Source organism: Sorex fumeus, unplaced genomic scaffold (assembly GCF_029834395.1).
Source record: "Sorex fumeus unplaced genomic scaffold, SorFum_2.1 ptg000010l, whole genome shotgun sequence".
Lineage (NCBI taxonomy): Eukaryota > Metazoa > Chordata > Mammalia > Eulipotyphla > Soricidae > Sorex > Sorex fumeus.
In genome coordinates this window covers 39,996,302-40,018,768 of record NW_026606067.1, presented here as the reverse complement: position 1 = coordinate 40,018,768, position 22,467 = coordinate 39,996,302, and the positions used below count along the sequence as shown (strand labels likewise).

At 39.1% G+C, this 22,467-nt stretch overlaps 1 protein-coding gene across 2 annotated transcripts in view; it reads right to left on the bottom strand.

Moving 5' to 3' along the window:
* The window catches only part of NAALADL2 (N-acetylated alpha-linked acidic dipeptidase like 2), a 1,034,250-nt gene that overhangs the window by 495,196 nt on the left and 516,587 nt on the right, over positions 1-22,467 (bottom strand). For both annotated transcript variants that reach the window (XM_056110705.1, XM_056110706.1), the window contains exon 5: positions 15,986-16,136. In XM_056110705.1, the coding sequence (XP_055966680.1) occupies positions 15,986-16,136 (151 nt within the window). The remainder of the gene's footprint in view (positions 1-15,985; positions 16,137-22,467) is intronic.

Below are 22,467 nucleotides of genomic sequence, written 5' to 3'. Positions count from 1 at the left end.
CATATGGGATAGATGCATGAAAATTACAAGGTTTGCGAATATACAGGTGGTGTCTCTTCATGTTTCTCAGTTTCAAGAATGTTTATGATGTAAACTCTTTTCACCAGACAGACTCATTTTACATGCAAAAGAGAGAACTAAACCATATTTACATGTATTTATTATTGAAATATGATGATTATCTCCAAAATTATAATATTTCAGAGATTAATGTTTTTTAAATTTCTCACTAAAAATTTAGGATTGAGTGGCCATTGATCTGCAAAACAAATTAGAGGATATTTTTCACCCAGGATGTATCTCTCAAATAAAACTGGTACTGAAATTTACAATGCAAACGTTTTGAATGAAATGCAGTAGCACCTAAAAGTATCATTACAAGATTTATTTCTAGATACTTAAAATTCAAAAGCTCTTTGGAGAATACTAGAAACAGAAAATGTTTACTTTAGTAGCACTCAACTATGTTTTGGTTCAACATTAAACCGTGAAAGTATTCATGAAGCATACCCATAGATTATGAAAGCATGTTTTGTAAAATATTTTAAATAATTTAAGTTGCAAAAAATCCCTCCAATATTCCAGGATCATATACAAAATCTCATCTATAACCAAAATAGTTTATAAACACCAAATCCTGTTTCAACTATCATAGTTTTTGATATTTTCTGGGCTGGAGCGATAGCATAGCAGGTAGGGAGTTTGCCTTGCGTTCAGCCAGCCTGGCCAAGCTGGGTTTGATTCCTCCACCCCTCTTGGAGGGCCCAGCAAGCTACCAAGAGTATCTTGCCCGCATGGCAAAGCCTGGGAAGCTCCCTGTGACGTATTTGATATGCCAAACACAGTAACAAGTCTCACAATGTTACTGGGCCCACTCGAGCAAATCAATGAACAATGGGAGGACCATGACCGTTGATATTTTCTGTATAGCTCTCAACCAATACAATTTTTCATTAGTGAAGAAAATGTTCTATAATATCCAAATGTGCATATTAAACATTTGATATGTAGCAAAATACGTTTTTTTAATTTTATGTGATATTAGTAAACAATTTAAAGTCAAATAGAATATGTCTGGTGACTACTGTTTAAACACCACTTTTGTCTTTCTCAGTCCCAACTATGAAATAAAATCAAATTATATACTACAACTGGCTCGCTTTCCTTTCTTTCCAGAGAGAAATTGTTATTCTCTAATTATGAACGTTGTCAACAGACCATTACCAGTAATTTAGTTTTGAAGTTTTGTTACAGAGAATCACTCTATTCACAATATCCCCTCATGATAAGGTACATAATCAGAGATTGATTACAAAAGAGGCACAAAGTATAGACCCTAGGGCCTACTAATTAACACGGATGCTCGATCCACAGGTTCCTGAAATTCTTTGCAATTTTTCTTTCCTCCTGCTCAATTCTTCTTGTTTTGTTTCTTTTCCACAGGTGCTGAACATCTTGCCAAACAAATTCCCTAATATCACGAGTTTCTGTAGAAACCACTCATCAAGAATTTCGAAATGCTGATATGGAAAGATAAGTAGAAAAACTTAAAGTGTGGAAAATGTCTTCAATGTAGGAATAAATATATATTTAAATGTAAATTTATATATAGTCATATATTTGTATAATATGTACCATTACACATAGCATGCTACATAATATGTAAATTTAAAGAAGTAAAATAAGCATGTAATAAGCATTTTCTAGAAAAGGAAATTAAAAAGACAAATGGTAAGTGACTTGGCATGATAGAATTGAGGCAAAGGATATGCAATGACACTTCTATGAGTATATACTTTTGCATAATAAGCCTTTGGAGAGTATTTTGTCATTATTTGAAAACTTTTATTAAGTGACCACAATTTACAATACTGTTAATAATACTTTAAACAAGCAAGTCCCTACAACAGACAAGCACCAGTATCTCAGCGGCCTACTTTTACTTACTCTCTTAATTTGTTCTCTCTCTCTTTTTTTTTCTTTTTGGGTCACACCCGGTGATGCACAGGGTTACTCCTGGCTCTGTGCTCAGGAATTACCCCTGGTGGTGCTCAGGGGACCATATGGGATGCTGGGATTTGAACCCGGGTCTGCCACGTGCAAGGCAAACACCCTACCCGCTCTGCTATTGTTCCAGCCCCTGGATTCTTTCTCATGTCACAGTTCTCACTCCTATGTACCAAACTCAGTTTCGTAGACTGACTCTCAGGGACTATTATTGATTTTCTACTAGTTGACTAATTTTCTGTACACTTCACATATGAGGGAGATAATCTGATATTTCTTCTCCTGTTGACTCACTTAACTCAGTATGACACCTTGCAATTTCAACCATGCAGCAGCAAACTTCAGGGTTGTAACTCTTAATATGATAAGTAGGATTCCATTCTATATACACACCATAGTTTTGTTTGGTTCAGTTCTAATTCATCTGTTCTTGGGCCTTAGGCTCTTCCTAGATCTTGGTTCATGAAAATAATGCTACACTGAACATAGTAGACAGGTCTTTTTGAACTAATGCTAATGGTAAATTCAGCTCAATTCTTAATTTTGGTGGAGGGAGTCTGAGTCACATCCACCTTTGCTCAGGATTTACTCCTTGTTCTGAGTCATCATTATCCGCAGTGCTTGGAGAACCACATGCGGTTTCCAAGTAGGGTGAGATCCAGGAGTGACAAGCATGTAACCCCTGTACTATCTCTCTGACCCCTCAATTCTAAGTTTTTTGAAGTGTCTCTATACAGTCTTCTAAAGATGATCCAGATGAAAGTCTCACAACTTCTCCCCAATATCTCTAATAATATTTGTGGTTTCTAAATTTTTTATGTTTTCCAGTGTCACTGGTATTGGGTGATATCTTTGTCATTTTTTTAAGTTTGCATTTCTCTGAAGAGTGATGAACAGTTTTCATGAACTTATTGGCCATCTGTATTCTTTCTTCAAAGTACTGTCTGTTCAGTTCAACTCTGAGTTTTCTGATGGAATTATTTGTGTTTTTGATTTTGTTTTTGTTTTTGTTTTTACAATTGGTGAGTGCTTTAAAAATAAAGCCATGCCCACAACCCAGCCCCCAGTGCCATCTTTACAGCACACAGCCGCAGAGAAGAAAGGCCCCGGGGTGGGGGGGGGGGCTCCACAGCTCCTGGAGAATGCACCAGGTCCCATAAAGAACCAAGATCACCCGGAAGTCCCAGATGGGGTAGGTGCCGCATCCCGCCTCCTCCAGATGAACCCCAGTGACCAGGAGCCTCTACAAGCATATCTCGAGTATGCGGGAACCAGGACTTTTCCTCCAAACCATACGGCCACATAAGCGGCCACGCGACATCTCCGTATATACAAAGTGATCAATGGAAAGTAATTCATCCAACGTTTCTCCCTGAAAATCAGGCTTAACTCTTATACAAACCACAACACCCAACAGGAGAGAGAGAAAAAAAGGGCATGCCCTGCCACAGAGGAAGGGTGGGTTGGGGGTGGGGTGGGGGTGGGGTGGGGGTGGGAGGGATACTGGGATCCATGGTGGTGGAAAATGGTCACTGGTGGAGGGATGGGTATTCAAACTAAATAAATAAATTTAAAAAATAATAAAAAATAATGGATATTAGTTCCTTTAAACTATGCGGTTAGTGAACTTCTTCTTGCAGCCCATAAGATGTCTTTTTATCTTACGATTCCTTTTGAAATGCAGAAGCTTCTTAATTTAAAGCAGTACCATTTGTTTATTTTTATGTATATGTTCCTGGCCAATATCATCAGGTCACTGAAGTTGCCTCTATGTCATGGCAAGTTATGGCAATATATTTTCTAAATACAGCCTAACACCTAGGTATTTAATCCATTTGTATTAACTTTTCTGTGTGGTATAAGACAGGAATCCAGATTCATTTCATTTTTGTATGTGTTAACCAGTTCTGACACATTCTTTGTTAAAAAAGCTCTCCTTGCTCCATGTCATGCCCTGAATTCCATTGTCAAAGACAAGATTAGCTGTCCACAAACTTGAGAGTCTATCTCTGGGCTCTCAATAATATTGCATTGATCTGAAAAGCTGCCTTTATTCCTATACCACACAGCCTCATAGTGTAATTTAAAGTTGGAGAGAGAACAGTCTCTTCTGGGTTCTCTTTTACACCAGGAATGCTTTGGGTATTTGGGAAGTTTTTTCACTCTATAGTTTAGCAGTATTTGGTTTATGTCAGTTTAAAAGATCATGAAAATTCTTGCGGGGACTTCACTGAATATTTATAAGTTTGGGGAAGTTTAATCATTTTAATAATGTTGCTACTTCCAATCATTGACTAGAAACATGTTTACATTTAGTACTGTCTTGAGTTTCTTTTAATTGTGGTATATGGTTTTCATTTGAAACACGTTTCAACTGCTTTGTTAATTTCTGGGTATTTGATTTTATTTGATCAAAATTGTTAATGAGATTTTTAAATATTATTTTCAAATTTGAATTCCTTTAATATCTTTCTTGCTCCATAACAAATTTTAATATAATGTTGAATAACACTGGTGAGATTAGATGTAGTTCCCTGATTCCTTATATGACAGAAAAGACTTTCAGTTTTTCAGTATTGATTATGATGAAAACTTTGGGTTTGATAATATTAATCCTTCCAAAGAATAACTTATTACTAATGAACAACCAGTAGGTCAAGAAAAATTTTAAGAGGGAACAAATAGATTCCTGGAAAAAAACAAGAATTAAGACAAAAGTTAACAGAGCATTTAGGACACAGCAAAAGCAATGTTTAGAGTGTTCAAGCAATAAAAAAAATGCATTAGGAAGCAAGAAATGCCGAAATAAATTACCTATTTTCATAGCTTAAGCAACTAGGAAAAAAACCAAATAAAGAAACAGAAAGCAAGAGGGAAGAACATAATCAAATGCAGAACAGAAATCAATAATATTGAAACTAAGAAAACAGTTCAAAAGATCAATAAAACCAAGATCTGTTCCTTTGAATAAAATTATCGCCGAAACATTAGCTACACTAAGGAAGGAAGGAAGGAAGGAAGGAAGGAAGGAAGGAAGGAAGGAAGGAAGGAAGGAAGGAAGGGAGGGAGGGAGGGAGGGAGAGAGAGAGAAAGAGAAAGAGAGAAAGACAGAGAGAAAGAGAGAGAAAGAAAGAAAGAAAGAAAGAAAGAAAGAAAGAAAGAAAGAGAGAAAGATAGAAAGACAGAGAAAGAAAGAAAGAAAGAAAGAAAGAAAGAAAGAAAGAAAGAAAGAAAGAAAGAAAGAAAGAAAGATTCTAATAAAGCATGAGCAAATCAAAGATTTCACAACAGATACCATAAAAATGAAATTGGTTGTCAGGGTTTCTAAGAAAAATCTTATGTTGCAAAATGAGAGAACCCAGGAAAAGAGATATATTTTGGACTTAGAACATTCAAAGGTTAAATCAAGAGGAAATAGAGCATCTGTCCAGATCTATAAACTGCAAGGGCACTGGAATGGTAATCAAAGTCTCTCCCAAATCAAAAGTCTGGACCCAGATGGGATTACTAGTGAGATCTTTCAAACATTTTTAGAGAACCTATTTCCATCCCTTTTCAGGCTCTCCCAGAAAGTCAAAGAAACTGGACTCCTCCCAAACAGATTTTATGATGCACAGAGTATTCTGATACAAAAAGCAGACTGTGAAGTCACTAAAAAAGACATATATAACATATATTCTTGATGAATACTGACACAGGGATCATTAAAATATTAAGAAAACCATAGGGGTTGAACCAGATGACCACCAGCAGTGGATGAGAGTTCTTTTTCACCACGTCCCTGCCAGTACAGATTGCTACTACTATTTTTTTTTATTTATTTATTGAATCACTGTGGGAAAGGTTACAAAGCTTTCAGGTTTATGTCTCAGTCATGCAAATATCAAACACATTTCCCTTTACCAATACTTATTTTTTACCATGAAGAACCCCAATAAAACCCCACCCCCACCCCTCCCCGTCCCTGTGAGGCAGATGAATTCTAGTTAACACTCTATCTGCTTTGATTAGATTCATTGTTTCAATAAAAGATTCACCACTATTATTTAGAGTTTACCCCCCCCCCCAAATCAGACATGCTGAAAAAGCATTGTGAAGTGATTTGCTTTCTACAGCTGGGTTCAAGAATTAAATGTTGGTTTTGGATTTCTGCTATTTTACCTATTGACCCTGGAAGTATTTCTACTGAAAGTCAGATAGTTAAGAAATTGGTTTCTGTGTTCTGGAGTCGTGGCCGTGCTGGAGAGCCGCTCGCGGGGGGCAACCGGTGGCCTCGGTAGGGCGTGAAGGGCGGAGCGAAACGCCCCCCTTCCCATGAGGTTTTAGTCGCCCCCACACTCCCGGCTCATACCTGCTGTCCACAAGGCTCCCATGTGGCCGCCATCTTTCTTTCCAGAGAGGAGAGGGCGAATGGGGCAACACCCTTTCCCCTCCGGCAGACTTGATGGGCTGGATCAACGCATAGTCTGTTCACTTTTCTGCTCCAAGCTGCTGGGTTCTGCATTAAGTCCTTGTGCTTCTGGGGCCATGGCCGTGTTGGAGAGCCGCTCGCGGGGGGCGACTGGTGACCTCGGTAGGGCGTGAAGGACGGACCGGAATGCCCCCCGACCCATGAGGTTTTAGTCGCCCCCACTCCCCCGGCTCATACCTGCTGTCCACAAGGCTCCCATGTGGCCGCCATCTTTCTTTCCAGAGAGGAGAGGGCGAATGGGGCAACACCCTTTCCCCTCCGGCAGACTTGATGGCCTGGATCAATGCATAGTCCGTTCACTTTTCTGCTCCAAGCTGCTGGGTTCTGCATTAAGTCCTTGTGCTTCTGGGGCCGTGGCTGTGCTGGGGAGCCGCTCGTGGGGGGCAACCGGTGACCTCGGTAGGGCGTGAAGGACGGACCGGAACGCCCCCCCTTCCCATGGTTTTAGTCGCCCCCACACCCCCGGCTCATACCTGCTGTCCACAAGGCTCCCATGTGGCCGCCATCTTTCTTTCCAGAGGGAGGAGGGCGGAAGGGAGGCTACTACTATTTTTGATATGCGCCATTCTCACTGGTGTGAGATGGTATCTCATTGTTGGCTTGATTTTTATTTCTCTGCTGATTAAGTGGTATTTTTTAAATTTTTTTTGCCATTTTTGTTGTTGACATTTGTGAGTACTTTACATATCCTGTACCTCAAACCTTTATCTAATGTGTTGAGTGCAAATATATATATATATATATATATATATATATATATTTTTTTTTTTCTCATTTACTTAGCTGTCTTTTAGTTTTAGCCCATGTTCCTTTTGCCATGCAGAAACTTTTTAACTTTACATAGACCTGATGGTTATTTTTGGCAGTTTCCTTTGCCAGTGATATCAGATCATCGAAAACAACTTTAAGGTCTAAATCTTGAAAGTGTTTTGACTAAATTTTCCTCATTGTACTTGGAAGTTTCTAGTCGAAACTCAAGGTCTTTGATCAACTTTGAACTGACTTTTTTTGTGAGTTGTAAGATATGAACACGGTTTTAATTTCCTACACATATTTATCCAGTTTTCCCAGCACCAGTTGTAGGAAACAGTATAGAGAGTTCTCAGTAAAATTGGAATTGAACTGCCATATGACCCGGCAATCCCACTTTTCAGCATCTATTCCCAGGACGTGAAAACACTCTCTCAAAAGGAAAGATGCACACCATTAATCATTGCTGCACTCAGTACAATAGCTAAGATAGGAAACCGACCTAGTAGTCCAATGGCAGATGAATGAGTTATGAAGATGTGCTATATATACACAAGGGATACTTTGCAGCTTCAAAAATGATAAAAATCATGCTATTTGCTGCAACCTGATTGGAACTGGAAGATATCATGATGAGTGACACAAGATAAAAGAAGAAAAACAAATAGGGGTTGATATTGCTTATCTATTGTGTATAGACTATTGGATGAGAAAGCGTAGGGTAGTAAAAAGGGCATTCCTAGGTCACTCCTGACTCAATGTTTAGAGGGGGGAAAATAAAGTGTGGGGGGCGAGGGGGAAGAGAAGGGGAGGTACTGGGAGAACAGGCATCAGGGTTTCAGTTATACTGTTGGTATGGATGAGCGGTACAGCCATATCTATAAAACAGATTCAGCTTAATTGAAAATATGAGATCTAGCCTGCAATCATTGAAACTTTCTAATTCCTGTCAAGTGGATGGACGGGTACAGTGTGGAAGTACGGGTAGGGAAGGAATATAGAAACACTAGTGGGGGAAAGTTGACACTCGTGGTGGGATTGTGTTGAAATATGACACATGTAAAACTCAACTATCGACAACTTTGTAAGTCACAGTTATTTAATAAAAATATGCAAAAATTAGCAAACCAATTCAACAATATATAAAAATGTCATTTAAAATAACCATGCAGGGGCTGGAGAGATAGCACAGAGGGTAGGGCATTTGCCTTGCACGCATTCAACCCGGGTTTGATTCCCAACATCCTATATGGTCCCCTGAGCACTGCCAGGAGTAACTCCTGAGTGCAGAGCCAGGAGTAACCCATGTACAACGCCGGGTGTGACCCAAAAAGCAAAATAAATAAATAAATAAATAAATAAAAATAGCCATGTAGGATCTGTCACAGGAGTGTGAGGATGGTATAACATGTGCAAATTAATGATCATAATATACCATATTCATATATGAAAGGATAGAAATCATATTTCCACAGCAACTAGTTAAGGAGACATTAAAAGAAAACACATCAAAAAGAAGAATTTAAACTATCAAAATCTGCAGCTGACATACTATACTTAGAAAACACTAAAAGTTCCTCCAAACATTCTAGAAGCAATAATTTTGTACAGCATCATGGCAGGATGGAAAAAAAAAAACAAGATGCAGAAATCCATGACATTCTTATATGGAAATGATGAAATACATGAGAGATAGAGAACTGTTTTAATCTCATTCTCAGTTTCACCACACAAAAATCAAATACCTGGGGATAAGTTTACCAAAAGGGTTAAAATAAACATATAAAGAATACTATCAATAACTGCTAAAAGAAATGAAAGAAAACAAAATAAATGGAAAAACATAACCTTTTTAAGGGTTGAAGGAATTACAGTCTCACTCAAGCCCTATATGCATTCAATGCAGTTGCTATAAAAATAACCATGATATTTTTTTAAAAAACATAGAGTAAGTGCTGCTAAAACATATATAAAGTAATAAATCATCCACAATAGCCAAAGCTATTTCAGGGGAAGGAAAAAGAAGATAGAAGACTTTTTTTGACCCAGTTTTAAATTATATTATAAAGCTATAGCAACCAGTATAATGTGGTATTGGAATAAGGGCAAGTCTCAGAGGAATTGGAATATAATTAAAATCTGGAGACAGTTCCTTAGTTATATGGATAGTTATAAGAATATACATATATTCTTTGACGAAGAAGTTAAGAGTATGAAATGAATCGAAGAATGATCCTTCATTTTTAACATGTGATGAGTATTTATTAAAGATAGGAGATATATAAAACAGCATTATTATAAAACTGTACTAATAAGATGATACTTTACAAACTGGTTTCATTCTAGTTCATTTTATCTAAATAACATTTGACCCTATTTTGAAGCAAAAAAACTTACCAAATTATATTTTGAAACAAATCTTAGATTTTTAAATGGAAATTTGATTTTAAACAATCTTTTGAAAAGATTGGCTATTAAATTTCCTGGAAAACTTCAAGCTACTTAACAATGAGTCATGTTGTAAATGGCTGTACAAATCAGGGTGAATGACATACCTGTATATCTGACTCTTTAGGACAAACTCAAAAACCACCTGCTACAGTATAATAGTAAGAGCACTGACTTAAAAAAAAATTCCCCAACCCAGTAACAAGGCATTTTATGCTGTGAATATCTAACACTTCGCTTTGGCAATAAGGTACATATCTATATTTTCTACGAATTCAACATTGTTTCAAATGATTTATTACTAACTCAAGTCTATCTTTTCATGTCTGCTCAGGTAACCAGATCAAGTAACAAATTTCAGTGATATTCTTTACTCTTTGAAGAGAATTGGTTGGCAGAATCGATGTTGAACTGCCATTAGATAAACAACACAGATCCACTTATTGGTAAAACTGGGGATATTAAATAAACCATGTTATTGTTCATAGTTCACTAAAGTAAAATCACTGTAAGACTTCCTTCCCTGAAACATAAAACAATAAAATACCCCCCCAATAAAATATTACAAATGAAGAGATGACATAGAATATGCAAATAAAACTATATTTCAGAAAATATATAAGGAAAATCAAAGTCAGGATTAAACAAATATGTTGGAGTTCATTGACCTAAAATTCCAGAGATAAACCAGGTACAATCTGAAGATTGCACTAAAATTAATCTCTGTGGCCCACATATATTTCATAGGATAAATAATTAAAGAAAGTATATATATAAAAAAAGGATTTCTAACCACTATTTTTATTCCTTCATATGTCAGATAATTTTAAAGTTTAGAAATTAGGACAGGATTTTTCTTTTCCACATTTCAACAAAAGCCAAATTGGGTATTCTTTAAAGAGATCCATTTTTATCTTTCCTATTTTTATACTAACCACAATTCAGAGTTCCTTTTTGTTTTGAGCTTTGCACTTTATATTCAACTAATGAATTTACAACAAGTTTATCTTTAATTATACAGATCATAAGTTATTTAATTAAAATGTTATCATAATTGTTAGTTGTCATGCCCTGCATGTCAAGTCTCTAGATAACATGATCTTTGTTTTTTTATGCTCAAGGTTCAAAAAGAATTCTGCTATGTGAACCTTATATATTTTCAGAATTATAATATTTTAAGGCTGAAGGGAAACAAGTTTGTTTTTACCGTAGTTTAATGTACTTCAAACACATGTAGAAGACAGGAGGAAGCATTTCTACTGAAGTATTTGATATTTTAGATAATTAATGTAAAATATTTGGTATACTATCAAGGAACTAAAATAATGTACTATTCTTCCCTTAACCAAATACTCTAAATAGAATTACAATCTTTTTTATCAGTGGAATTTCTGCTTTTTTGTGTGGAAGAAGGAATGTGACGGAATTATCAGACACATTTAGGAAAAAAAAAAACTATACTGGTAAGTGACTATACATATTTTTTATAGTTTTATTTGGATTATTTAAGGCAAGGTGTATCCAAGAGTATAGTTATGTTAAGATAACAATGAAATTAATCAGCAAATATTAACTGAGAACCTATTAATAGAAAATGTGATTTCAGCATCTGGAACACATGAAAGGAAGCATTCCAAGTTGATGGAAGAACAGTAATAGAAGGAGACACAATTTAGACCTTTAGCCACAGTGTACAATTAATATGTGATGGGTGAAAAATCATAAAGCTTCTCTGACTTATTTTTCTCAAAATTCAGAATTGGCCAGAGAGTCTGTTAAACTTAAAATGATTGGTTTCATATTAGAGTTTGGATAGGGCCCAAGATTTTTTACTTTTAACTGTTACATATCTATATATCTATATATAGATATATATGGAACAAATTTAGATACATAATATGTTTGTTTTTGTTACTTATATATGTGTGTATGTGAGTGTATGTATTAATATAATTATTTTATTGTTAAAACATAAAGCACAGACTAGTTAATAAGCCAAATGATGTCAAAAGCTTATATTTGTAATTAGAATTATGATGAATCTTTCTATCTTTAGGGGAAAGGTTATTTTAAAGAAGTCTACTGGTGTTGGAAAGATAGTACAAAGAGTAGGGTGCTTGACTTCCATAGAGCTGACCTAGGTTAGGTCTCTGGTGTCCCATGTAGTCCTCCAATCATGACAAGGAGTAATTCTTGAGTGAAAAAGTTAGAAGTATCCCCTGAGCACTTCACGATGGGCTGTGGCCCATTATATGCTAATCACTAAGTAAAAATTAGAGTAAGTCCCTAAAGTAAGTCCCTTGTTTACACAATTCATTTAGATTGTGAGTTTTGGTAGAATGTAATGGCATTCCATTTTAAACACAAAAACTATGACATTCTTCCCAATAGTAAAAGAGAACCATCTATCAATATATTCTACCATGAGTACATGTCACAAACAGTATTTTGAATAAAAGAAACTGCATATAAATGAATACAGATTATATGGCTATTATTTTTTTTTTGCTTTTTGGGTCATACCCAACAATGCACAGGTGTTACTCCTGGCTCATGCACTCAGGAATTACTCCTGGTGGTGCTTGGGGGATCATATGGGATGCTGGGAATCGAACCCGGGTTGGCTGTGTGTGAGACAAATGCCCTACCCGCTCTGCTGTCGCTCCAGCCCCGATATGGCCATCCTTTTATTGTTTAGGATTACTATAAAATTATAAAAGTAAGTCATGTGGTAAGCTAAATCTGGTGATAATATAGGGCTGTCAAGGGATTGAGAGACATTCTGAGGAAATAAACATGTTCTATAAATAGGCATGCAGATTGGAGATATGTTCTATTGCCTTTTAGGATGTAAGAATTTTCAATTTCTCAGGTTTGTTTTGCCTGAGAAAAGCAATGAATATTGGTGGGTATGGCAGGATATATAGACAAATCAGAAAAGTAATAATACAGAAAGCTGTTAAGTGGGGTGACATATTTAGAGGATTCGTTGTCCTATTTTGATTACTTTGCATACGTGAAGGTAAAAACATTTATCATTATTTTTTAAGCATCCCCTTGGGTTTGCGCTATATTAAACTACTTCATTAGAACTTAATTATCCCTTGATTATTTAGTAAAACTATATTTATAAATCTGGAAAATAACAGTAATAACAATTCTTCTGATAGTCATATTCAGTTTACAATAATACAGGGCATGAAGTGAAATAGTGCTGTTTACATGGAACACCTACTTTTATAATAATATATAATAATATATTAATTTTATAATTTATTAATAAAATATTAATAATATATTAATTTTATAATAATATATTCACTCCCCCAAATTTTGAAGATTTTATTTTGTCTTGTTTTTTTTTTTGAGGCTTACTTGATTTTGCTTAGACATTACTCTCTGTGCTCAGGGGAATTATTTCTGGTTGTGCTTCGGGGAATAACATATGTGGTACTTGGGATCAAACCTGGGTCAGTGACATGAAAGTCAAGCACCTTACACATTGCCCAATCTCTCTAGGCCCAGTATTTTTTAACTAGAATATGACTTTGAATTTTGAGGGATGGATAAATTTGAAAAAAATATAATGACTACTCTTAAAATTTAAAAAAATTTCTCTAAAATTTATTCTGAGGAAATAATAGTAACAAAAAAATTCTTCTACAAATACTATAGCAAAAATTGCATCAAAGAAAAATCATTGATGTATTTAAATTTTACATGGAAGCATATGATATCAAATGAGATTTAAATTTTCATTTAAATAATTAAATAAAATATTTAATATTTTATTAAAAGAAAATATTAAAGTTTCATCCGATATCTCTTCAGATGAAACTCATTAATTGTAAAGAAAACAAATAGAAATATTATGGAGAAAAACATTAGTAGGGCTGGAGCAGTAGCACAGCGGGTAGGGCGTTTGCCTTGCACGCGGCCGACCTGAGTTTGATTCCCCGCATCCCATATGGTCCCCTGAGTGCCGCCAGGAGTAATTCCTGAGTGCAGAGCCAGGAATAACCCCAGTGCATTGCCGGGTGTTACCCAAAGAGCAAAAAAAAAAAAAAAATACCAGTAGTAGACACTGTCATAGTCAAAAGTTGATAGTTAATATGATAAATTGGGAAATATCCATAGTAAGGGGCCCCTCGTGCAGTGCATTAAGAGAGGTATGACATTGTTTTTCAGTATCCCTGACAAAAATGCATTATCACAATATTATCATAAGAAAATATTGGACTAAGTCAATTGAGAGTAAGTTTATCAAATAAACTACCATTAAACCTCAAGATTTAAGATATTGAAAGAAAAATTAGGAAATCCATACAGACTGGAGAGAAATGGAAACAAGCAAGCTGATGCGGGATTATAGAAAGATAAAACCAGCAAACAGTGAGAGTATTGGAAAAAATTTGAGTAAAATCTTTAGTTATTAGCGTTATTCCAACATTAGTTTTATATTTTTTATTTATTAAATATGCTAATGTTAGAGATTACTGAAATGAAAGAACAATCAACACTGTCCTGTTGTTCATCCATTTGCTCGGGCGAGCCCAGTAATACTTGTTGTTACTGTGTTTGGCATATCAAATACGTCACAGGTAACTTGCTAGGCGGGTGACATACTCTCGGTAGCTTGCTGAGAGGGGCAGAGGAATCCAATTTGGGTCGGCTGTGCTGGCGGATTGCAAGGCAAACGCCCTACTCACTGTGCTATTGCTCCCACTCAAAAGAACAATATACTCTATTAACCATGTTTACATTTTTAGGAAGTAAAACCAGATTGCTGAAAAATAATAAGTAAAAGAAAATGAAAGCACTTTGAGAGTATTACAAAGTTGACCATTTAATAAAGTATGACTAAATTCACATTTATTCGATAACCAAAGTTGACAAAATCAGGGACCATGGAGAGTAGGAGGTAGGGGGTTTGCTTTTCTCTTTGCAAGTAGCTAACCTGGGTTTGATCTTCAGCACTGCCAGGGGTGAGTACTGAGCACAGTGCCAAGAGTAACACTGAACATTACCAGGTCGACCACTCCACCCAAAAAAGAAAAACCACTTTTTTTTATAAAGTTGCTAATCTTGAGTAAATGGTACTAAGTAGAGAAGTTAACATTTAAGCAGAATTATCTACCTTCTAGCAGCAGTCTACTGTTCACCATGATGACCAACCAAGAAGTCACCTGAAGATATGCATTACAACAGGATGCAAGTGATTTGTGAATGAGAGTGATGGGCTGATATTGGATGATAACTATTTGAAGAGTGACTTCTTTTAATTTTGAACAGTGAGACAATAAAGTATACATTGTACCAATGATGTACTGGAGAAAATATTGCAAGGATTATTGGAAGAGAATATTAGAATGAAAGAGTTGTAATCAGTAGACCAAAAAGTAGAATGGATAAATTATAACTAAAATTTCATCAATTAACTCCTCTTTAGAGGAAGATGCTACTTGATTGGTAAAGTCAACATAAGTAAAAGGACAGATGAACTTGAATAAATTATTGGTAAAGTGTAACTAGGCTAATTTCTAGTTAGTTTAGCTAGTAATAAAATTGCATGATTAATGACTAGTATTACTCTGGTTGGAAAAACAGGGTTTTTTTTTTTTGCTTATTTGTTTTGTTTTGTTTTAGCCAAGATTCTCTGTATAAATTGAATATTTGTCAATGACACTTTGCAGAGAAATCCAGTGAACTAAGTATCTGCCAAGATCACAGTTCTTCTCTCTCTGCCATATGACCCCTGATCATATGGCATGTTTTTCTTGGAAAAAGGAGAATGAATGAGCTAGAGAGCAACATATCTATTCTACCAAAGACTGGACAAACGATTGTGAGCTTTCCTCTTAGGGACCCACACAACTGGATCATATAAACTCATAATTGTACACATCTAAAGGCCATGTGTACTCCTAGATTCTGAACTTGAATTAATTTCAATCATTCTCAAGCATCAGACACTTGACGCTCCTTAATTTATGCGTGACACAAACATAAAGTTCCAAACCTACATAATATTAATTTAACTGAGTAAACCAACAGTAATGCTTAAAAATAGTTCTCTTTATTCGTAATGCTGCAATTCATTGCAACTAAATATACCAGTATGGCCTGTTTCAAAACTTTTATTACAAAAAATTACTAGTTTATACTTTTCAAAGGATAAAAATTCACTTTTATACTCTAGAGAAAAATAATTATACTTCTACTCGATCAATTTATGAAGCATGTATTTAGAAAATAAAATCTTATAATATTATTATTAATAATAATAACTACGATTTGCCAAGAACTTACCAATACTTGGATAACCGGGCGTAGAAGGGTCTCCTCCAGGGTTCAGGGACACCATGAAGGTATCGTAGCTAGGATTTTCAATCCTTGGTAAATCACAAGGATCTATATATAGAAGAACACCTCCAAATCCAGCCTTTTCCAATAGGGAAAGCTAAAAAATAATTGAAAGGGAGTAAACACACTATTAGAAACAGTTGCTAAGATGGACATGTGAGATGATGCAACCCCATTGTACTGTGGTGATTCTCTCCAGTCCCCCTCAAAAAAGGAGAGAGACAGAGAGAGAGAAACAGAGAGAGAGAGACAGAGAAAGAGAGACAGAGAGACAGAGACTGGGAGAAAAACTGTCCTGTGGCTCAGACCTTTCTTCAAATAAATAAAAATAAGTGCAAGAATAAATATAAATAGTATCAGATGCAAAAAACGTACATATATAGCTATCTTATGAGCCTGGGTAAGGGAAGAAGGTAATCTTTTCAGGGGATTTTCTTTTCAGACACTTTGGATTTCCAAGTGATCAAATCCAACTGGAGTTCTGACTTCTGATTTTTTTCTCTCTCTCCATAATATGTAAGCAGAATTCCCATAAAGTTTGTTTGAAATTTCCACAAATAGTATTTCCCTGCTTTCTCTCATTTTTAATCATCCAAGTGAATCTGAAGTTTCTTCTTCTTGGAGATGAAAAGGAGTCTAGCACAAAATTCTGTTGTAAAGCAGTAATCTTTGATCCAGGTGATGTCTAAGACTCAGTAATTTGATATATTTCCTTGAGCTCAAATTAGTTGGTAAACTTAGACATACTTTCACAGAGTGGGTAAATAATCACTTTCTTGACTTTTTTGCAAAGGTCCCAGCCATACTGTTTGTTCTGTCCTCTGCCCCCGCTCCCTCAGATAATATAATTGAAGAACAAAGTGATAAGTTTCCTTTCAAATTCTTAGTTTCTGTATGCCATTAAGCGATTTGAAAGGAACTCCTGATTACTGTTTGAGATATATTGGATGACAAGCTTTCACTCCGGTCTTTAGTTACTATTCACTAGTGTGACTGAGCAAATGAACTTACCTACATGCTACGTTCACTTAAACTTGTTTTAAAAAATTGGGGGAAGAAGAGGCAGAGGCAGTAGTGGACTGGCAGTAAAGAGTTTATTTATTTCAGTATGACTTCACTATTATGAAAAGCAATAATCATGATTCAGGGAAAGTAACAAGGGGGTACTGGCATACCACAGAAACTATGACTAAGGATTATTTTGAGTATAAAATGTCACTACTCATTAATCACTTAATCACTTAACTTCCCATTAGTCGTTGATTTGCTCGAGCGGGCGCCAGTAACGTCTCCATTTGTCCCTGTCGCGTGCTAGTGTAGCCCAATGGCATCTGTTCGCTCCGGGAACATGAAGGGCCTCAAACCGATCGTACATGATCTTGATGAAGAAGTCTGACCATCTGGAAGGTGGGCGGCCACGCGGTCTTTTGACATCCCGTGGAATCCAGTCGGTAACAGCTCTAGTCCAGCGGTCATCTTTAAATCTCATTACGAGACCAGCCCATCTGATTTTCGACACCTTGGCATATGAGACAGCGTCCCTGATTCTTGATCATTGGCTGATGTCAGAACTCCAGATTCTCTCTCTCATTTGAGTGAAACGTGATATTCCAAGCATAGCTCTTTCTATTCTTCTTTGGGAGACCTGAATAACGTTCTCATCTTGTTTGCGTAGGGCCCAGGTCTCTGAGGCATATGTTAATGCAGGAAGAACAGTGGAATCAAAGAGATGTGCCCGGAGCCGGAGGTTCTTCGTCCTCTTAGCTATTTCTTCGACGTTCTTGAAGGCGTTCCAAGCCGCTCTCTTCCTCCTGCGCAGCTCAGGTGCCAGGTTATTTGTCATGTTGACCTCTCGACCTAGGTACACATAGCTGTTGCATTCGGAGATGGTCGTTCCATTGAGAGCGAATGGGGCGTCAGGAACAAGGCTGTTTGTCATAAACATTGTCTTCGTAAGATTCAGCTGTAGTCCTACCTTTCCACATTCACGGTCAAAGTTGGCCAGCATTTGTGCCGCTTGGCTGATGTTTGGTGTTATTAAAACAATGTCATCAGCAAAGCGGAGGTGGTGTAGTTGCCGACCATCTATCTTCACTCCCATGCTTTCCCATTCCAGTCGTCGCATGATGTTCTCGAGGGTGGCACTGAAGAGTTTCGGTGAAATGGTGTCACCCTGCCGCACCCCTCTCTTGACATCAACGATCACTTCTTTGTAGAATGGTGAGATCCTGGTAGTGAATCCACAATACAGCTCAGGGAGGATCCTGATGTATTGGGCTTGAATGCCCTGATTGGCTAGGGCTTCAATGACCGCTTCCATCTCAACAGAATCAAAGGCCTTCTTTAAATCAATGAACGTTAAGCAGAGCGCCATCTTGAACTCCCGAGAAACCTCAATGAGCTTGGCTATCGTGTGGATATGGTTGATGGTGCTGAATCCTTTGCGGAACCCTGCTTGCTCGCATGGTTGTCCTTCATCTAGTGTTCTGCCAATCCTATTTAGGATGACTCGAGTGAACAACTTGTAGATGACAGACCATAGGCAGATCGGGCGAGAGTTGCCAATGTCATGGATGTTTCTCTTCTTGAACAGTAGTACAGTCCTGCTGGTTTTCCATTGGGACGGAACCTTGCATTCAGACAGGTAGTGAGTGAAGAGCCGAGTCAGTGTATTGATGAGTACTGACGGCAGGTTCTTCAGGTGTTCAGGTCTGACCTTGTCTGGGCCGGGTGCTGTTTGTTTCTTTACCAACGAAATGGCGTGTTGTATTTCGGAAGGGAGAACGTTGGGAACGACATATCCATCCTGTGGAATTTGGTATGTCGGCACGTGGACATGACTATCGAGGAGATTTGAGTAGAAGTCATGGATAATCTTCTCCATTGCCATTCTAGAGGATGTGATGGATCCATCAGGACATCGGAGGGCAGTCATCTTGGTCTTATAGTTGGCGAAGGACAGGCGGGCGTTACGAATACTTTTCCCGGCTTCTGCCGCATCTACCAGTACTTCTGCTCTTCTCTCTTTGAGGTCTTCCTTGATCGCATCTCTGCACTGCTTTGCGAGCTCGGACTTTAGCTTGCGTTTGCCTGAGACATGCGCCAAACAACGCTGGCGAATTAGCTCAAGAGTTTTCGAAGATAGGCGATTTTTTGTGGCTATCTCTCCCTTGACGTTCCTCGCACATTCATGGAGGTGCTGAACCATTCGATCGTATTCCTCATCAATGTTGTCAACAATGGCATCTTCCCATGTTGCCGCAATAGTACCAAAGAGTTCCAAGTTGGTGGTCATTCTGGGAGTTCTCTTTTTGAACTTTGCAGCCCTTTCTCCCCGCTCTATGAAGTAGAATTTTTCATGAAGGAGATGGTGGTCCGATACTGTTCGAAATTTTGGGACAACAGCAACATCGGTAAGGCAAAGTCATCGACTGAATATGATGTGGTCTATTTCATTGTGGAATCGTCCACCGGGAGACTCCCATGTCCATCGTTTAGATTCTGCCTTCTGGAACTGTGAGTTACCATGAAGGGTCTTGGTCGACATGATGAACTCAGACAGTCTCTCACCCTGTTCGTTCCATTCTAGGCCATGGGTCCCGATGTGAAGTTCTTCAGCTGATCTTCTCGGTCCTATCTTGGCATTAAAATCACCCACAATGATCTTGTAGAAGGTGTGGTCTTCTTTATAGAACTTCTCTAGCTCCATGTAGAACTTCTCGATTTCTCTTTCATCATAATGAGATGTTGGTGCGTAGACAACGAAGATAGAAACTGCAGGCAGTGAGCCACACCTATTCAAATGTAAACGTCCGATTCGGGTTGTTAGGCATTCGAATGAATCAATGCTCTTGGCCAAGTTTGTGTTGACAAGGACACCGACGCCTCCAACACCTCTTTTATCGCATGTTCCTAGGAAAATTCTTCTCCAGTGTCGAAAACGGCATGGTGAGATTCGTGCCTTCTTGTCTCGGTCAGACCAATGATGTCGTACTTGATCATTCGCGCTTGTACCATCAGGTCCTTGATGGATGCATCTGATGCTAGCGTACGTGCATTGAAAGTACAGACGATCATTTTTGTCTTCCTTCGTTGTGGCAGCCTAGGTCGGCCTTGAGATTTTGTTGGCCTCTCCTTTCTCATCCTTCTCAGTGCTGCCATGTCGGTGAAGCCTTCAGGGTCAGGTGAATGAGACCAGTTGTAGTTACTGGACACTACTTCCACTACCCAGCCATCGCCACACTCCAGGATGCTTTCCGGACCTGTGCGGCCACTCTGGCCGAGACCCACGCACGACTGAAGACCCACAGAAGAAGATATGCGGAACTCTCTGAGACCTTGGACTCCAGGCTCGGCGAACCCAGGGACAGAGCTTCTCTGCTTTCTCCCACCAACACAGGTGACAAAGGGATTCTAATCAGGAGCCCCACCCTACCCTGCCCTGTCTGCTTCCATCAACCACCCAGGGATCGAATTGCATACAGGAGACCCACCCTACCCAGATAAATACCCCACTGGCAGACTTCCACTCTCAACACTACTTCCACTACCCAGCCGTTGCCACACTCCAGGACGCTTTCCGGACCCGCGTGGCCGCAAGCGGCCACGCGACACATCATAAGACACTAAATACCCATCTTCCGGAATTGTCGTACCATATTTGATAGGGTTCAAATATGGTAACACCTACAAGGGTGATTAGAGGTCTCCCCAAAAGCCTCTATCCCTCTCGGAAAGACTGGCAAGCTACCGAGAGTATTCCGCCTGCACGGAAGAGCCTGGCAAGCTATCCACTGTGTATTCGATATGCCAAAACCAGTAACTACACTACTCATTATTTGGCATTATTTAATATCTATACTTCATCCTCCAGTTGTAGTTACTGGTTTTGGCATATCGAATACACAGCGGATAGCTTGCCAGTCTCTTCCTTGTGGGCGGAATACTCTCGGTAGCTTGCCAGTCTTTCCGAGAGGTATAGAGGCTTTTGGGGTGACCTCTAATCATCCTTGTAGGTGTTACCATATTTGAACCCTATCAAATATGGTACGACAATTCCAGAAGATGGGTATTTAGTGTCTTATGATGTGTCGCGTGGCCGCTTGCGGCCACGCGGGTCCGGAAAGCGTCCTGGAGTGTGGCGACGGCTGGGTAGTGGAAGTAGTGTCGAGAGTGGAAATCTGCCAGTGGGGTATTTATCTGGGTAGGGTGGGTCTCCTGTGCACAATTCGATCCCTGGGTGGTTGATGGAAGCAGACAGGGCAGGGTAGGGTGGGGCTCCTGATTAGAATCCCTTTGTCACCTGTGGTGGTGGGAGCAAGCAGAGAAGCTCTGTCCCTGGGTCCGCCGAGCCTGGAGTCCAAGGTCTCAGAGAGTTCCGCTTATCTTGTTCTGTGGGTCTTCAGTTGTGCGTGGGTCTCGGCCGGAGCGGCCGCGCGGGTCCGGAAAGCGTCCTGGAGTGTGGCGACGGCTGGGTAGTGGAAGTAGTGTCGAGAGTGGAAATCTGCCAGTGGGGTATTTATCTGGGTAGGGTGGGTCTCCTGTGCACATTTCGATCCCTGGGTGGTTGATGGAAGCAGACAGGGCAGGGTAGGGTGGGGCTCCTGATTAGAATCCCTTTGTCACCTGTGGTGGTGGGAGCAAGCAGAGAAGCTCTGTCCCTGGGTCCGCCGAGCCTGGAGTCCAAGGTCTCAGAGAGTTCCGCTTATCTTGTTCTGTGGGTCTTCAGTTGTGCGTGGGTCTCGGCCGGAGCGGCCGCGCGGGTCCGGAAAGCGTCCTGGAGTGTGGCGACGGCTGGGTAGTGGAAGTAGTGTCGAGAGTGGAAATCTGCCAGTGGGGTATTTATCTGGGTAGGGTGGGTCTCCTGTGCACATTTCGATCCCTGGGTGGTTGATGGAAGCAGACAGGGCAGGGTAGGGTGGGGCTCCTGATTAGAATCCCTTTGTCACCTGTGGTGGTGGGAGCAAGCAGAGAAGCTCTGTCCCTGGGTCCGCCGAGCCTGGAGTCCAAGGTCTCAGAGAGTTCCGCTTATCTTGTTCTGTGGGTCTTCAGTTGTGCGTGGGTCTCGGCCGGAGCGGCCGCGCGGGTCCGGAAAGCGTCCTGGAGTGTGGCGATGGCTGGGTAGTGGAAGTAGTGTCCAGTAACTACAACTGGTCTCATTCACCTGACCCTGAAGGCTTCACCGACATGGCAGCACTGAGAAGGATGAGAAAGGAGAGGCCGACAAAATCTCAAGGCCGACCTAGGCTGCCACAACGAAGGAAGACAAAAATGATCATCTGTACTTTCAATGCATGTACGCTAGCATCAGATGCATCCATCGAGGACCTGATGGTACAAGCGCGAATAATCAAGTACGACATCATTGGTCTGACCGAGACAAGAAGGCACGAATCTCACCATGCCGTTTTCGACACTGGAGAAGAATT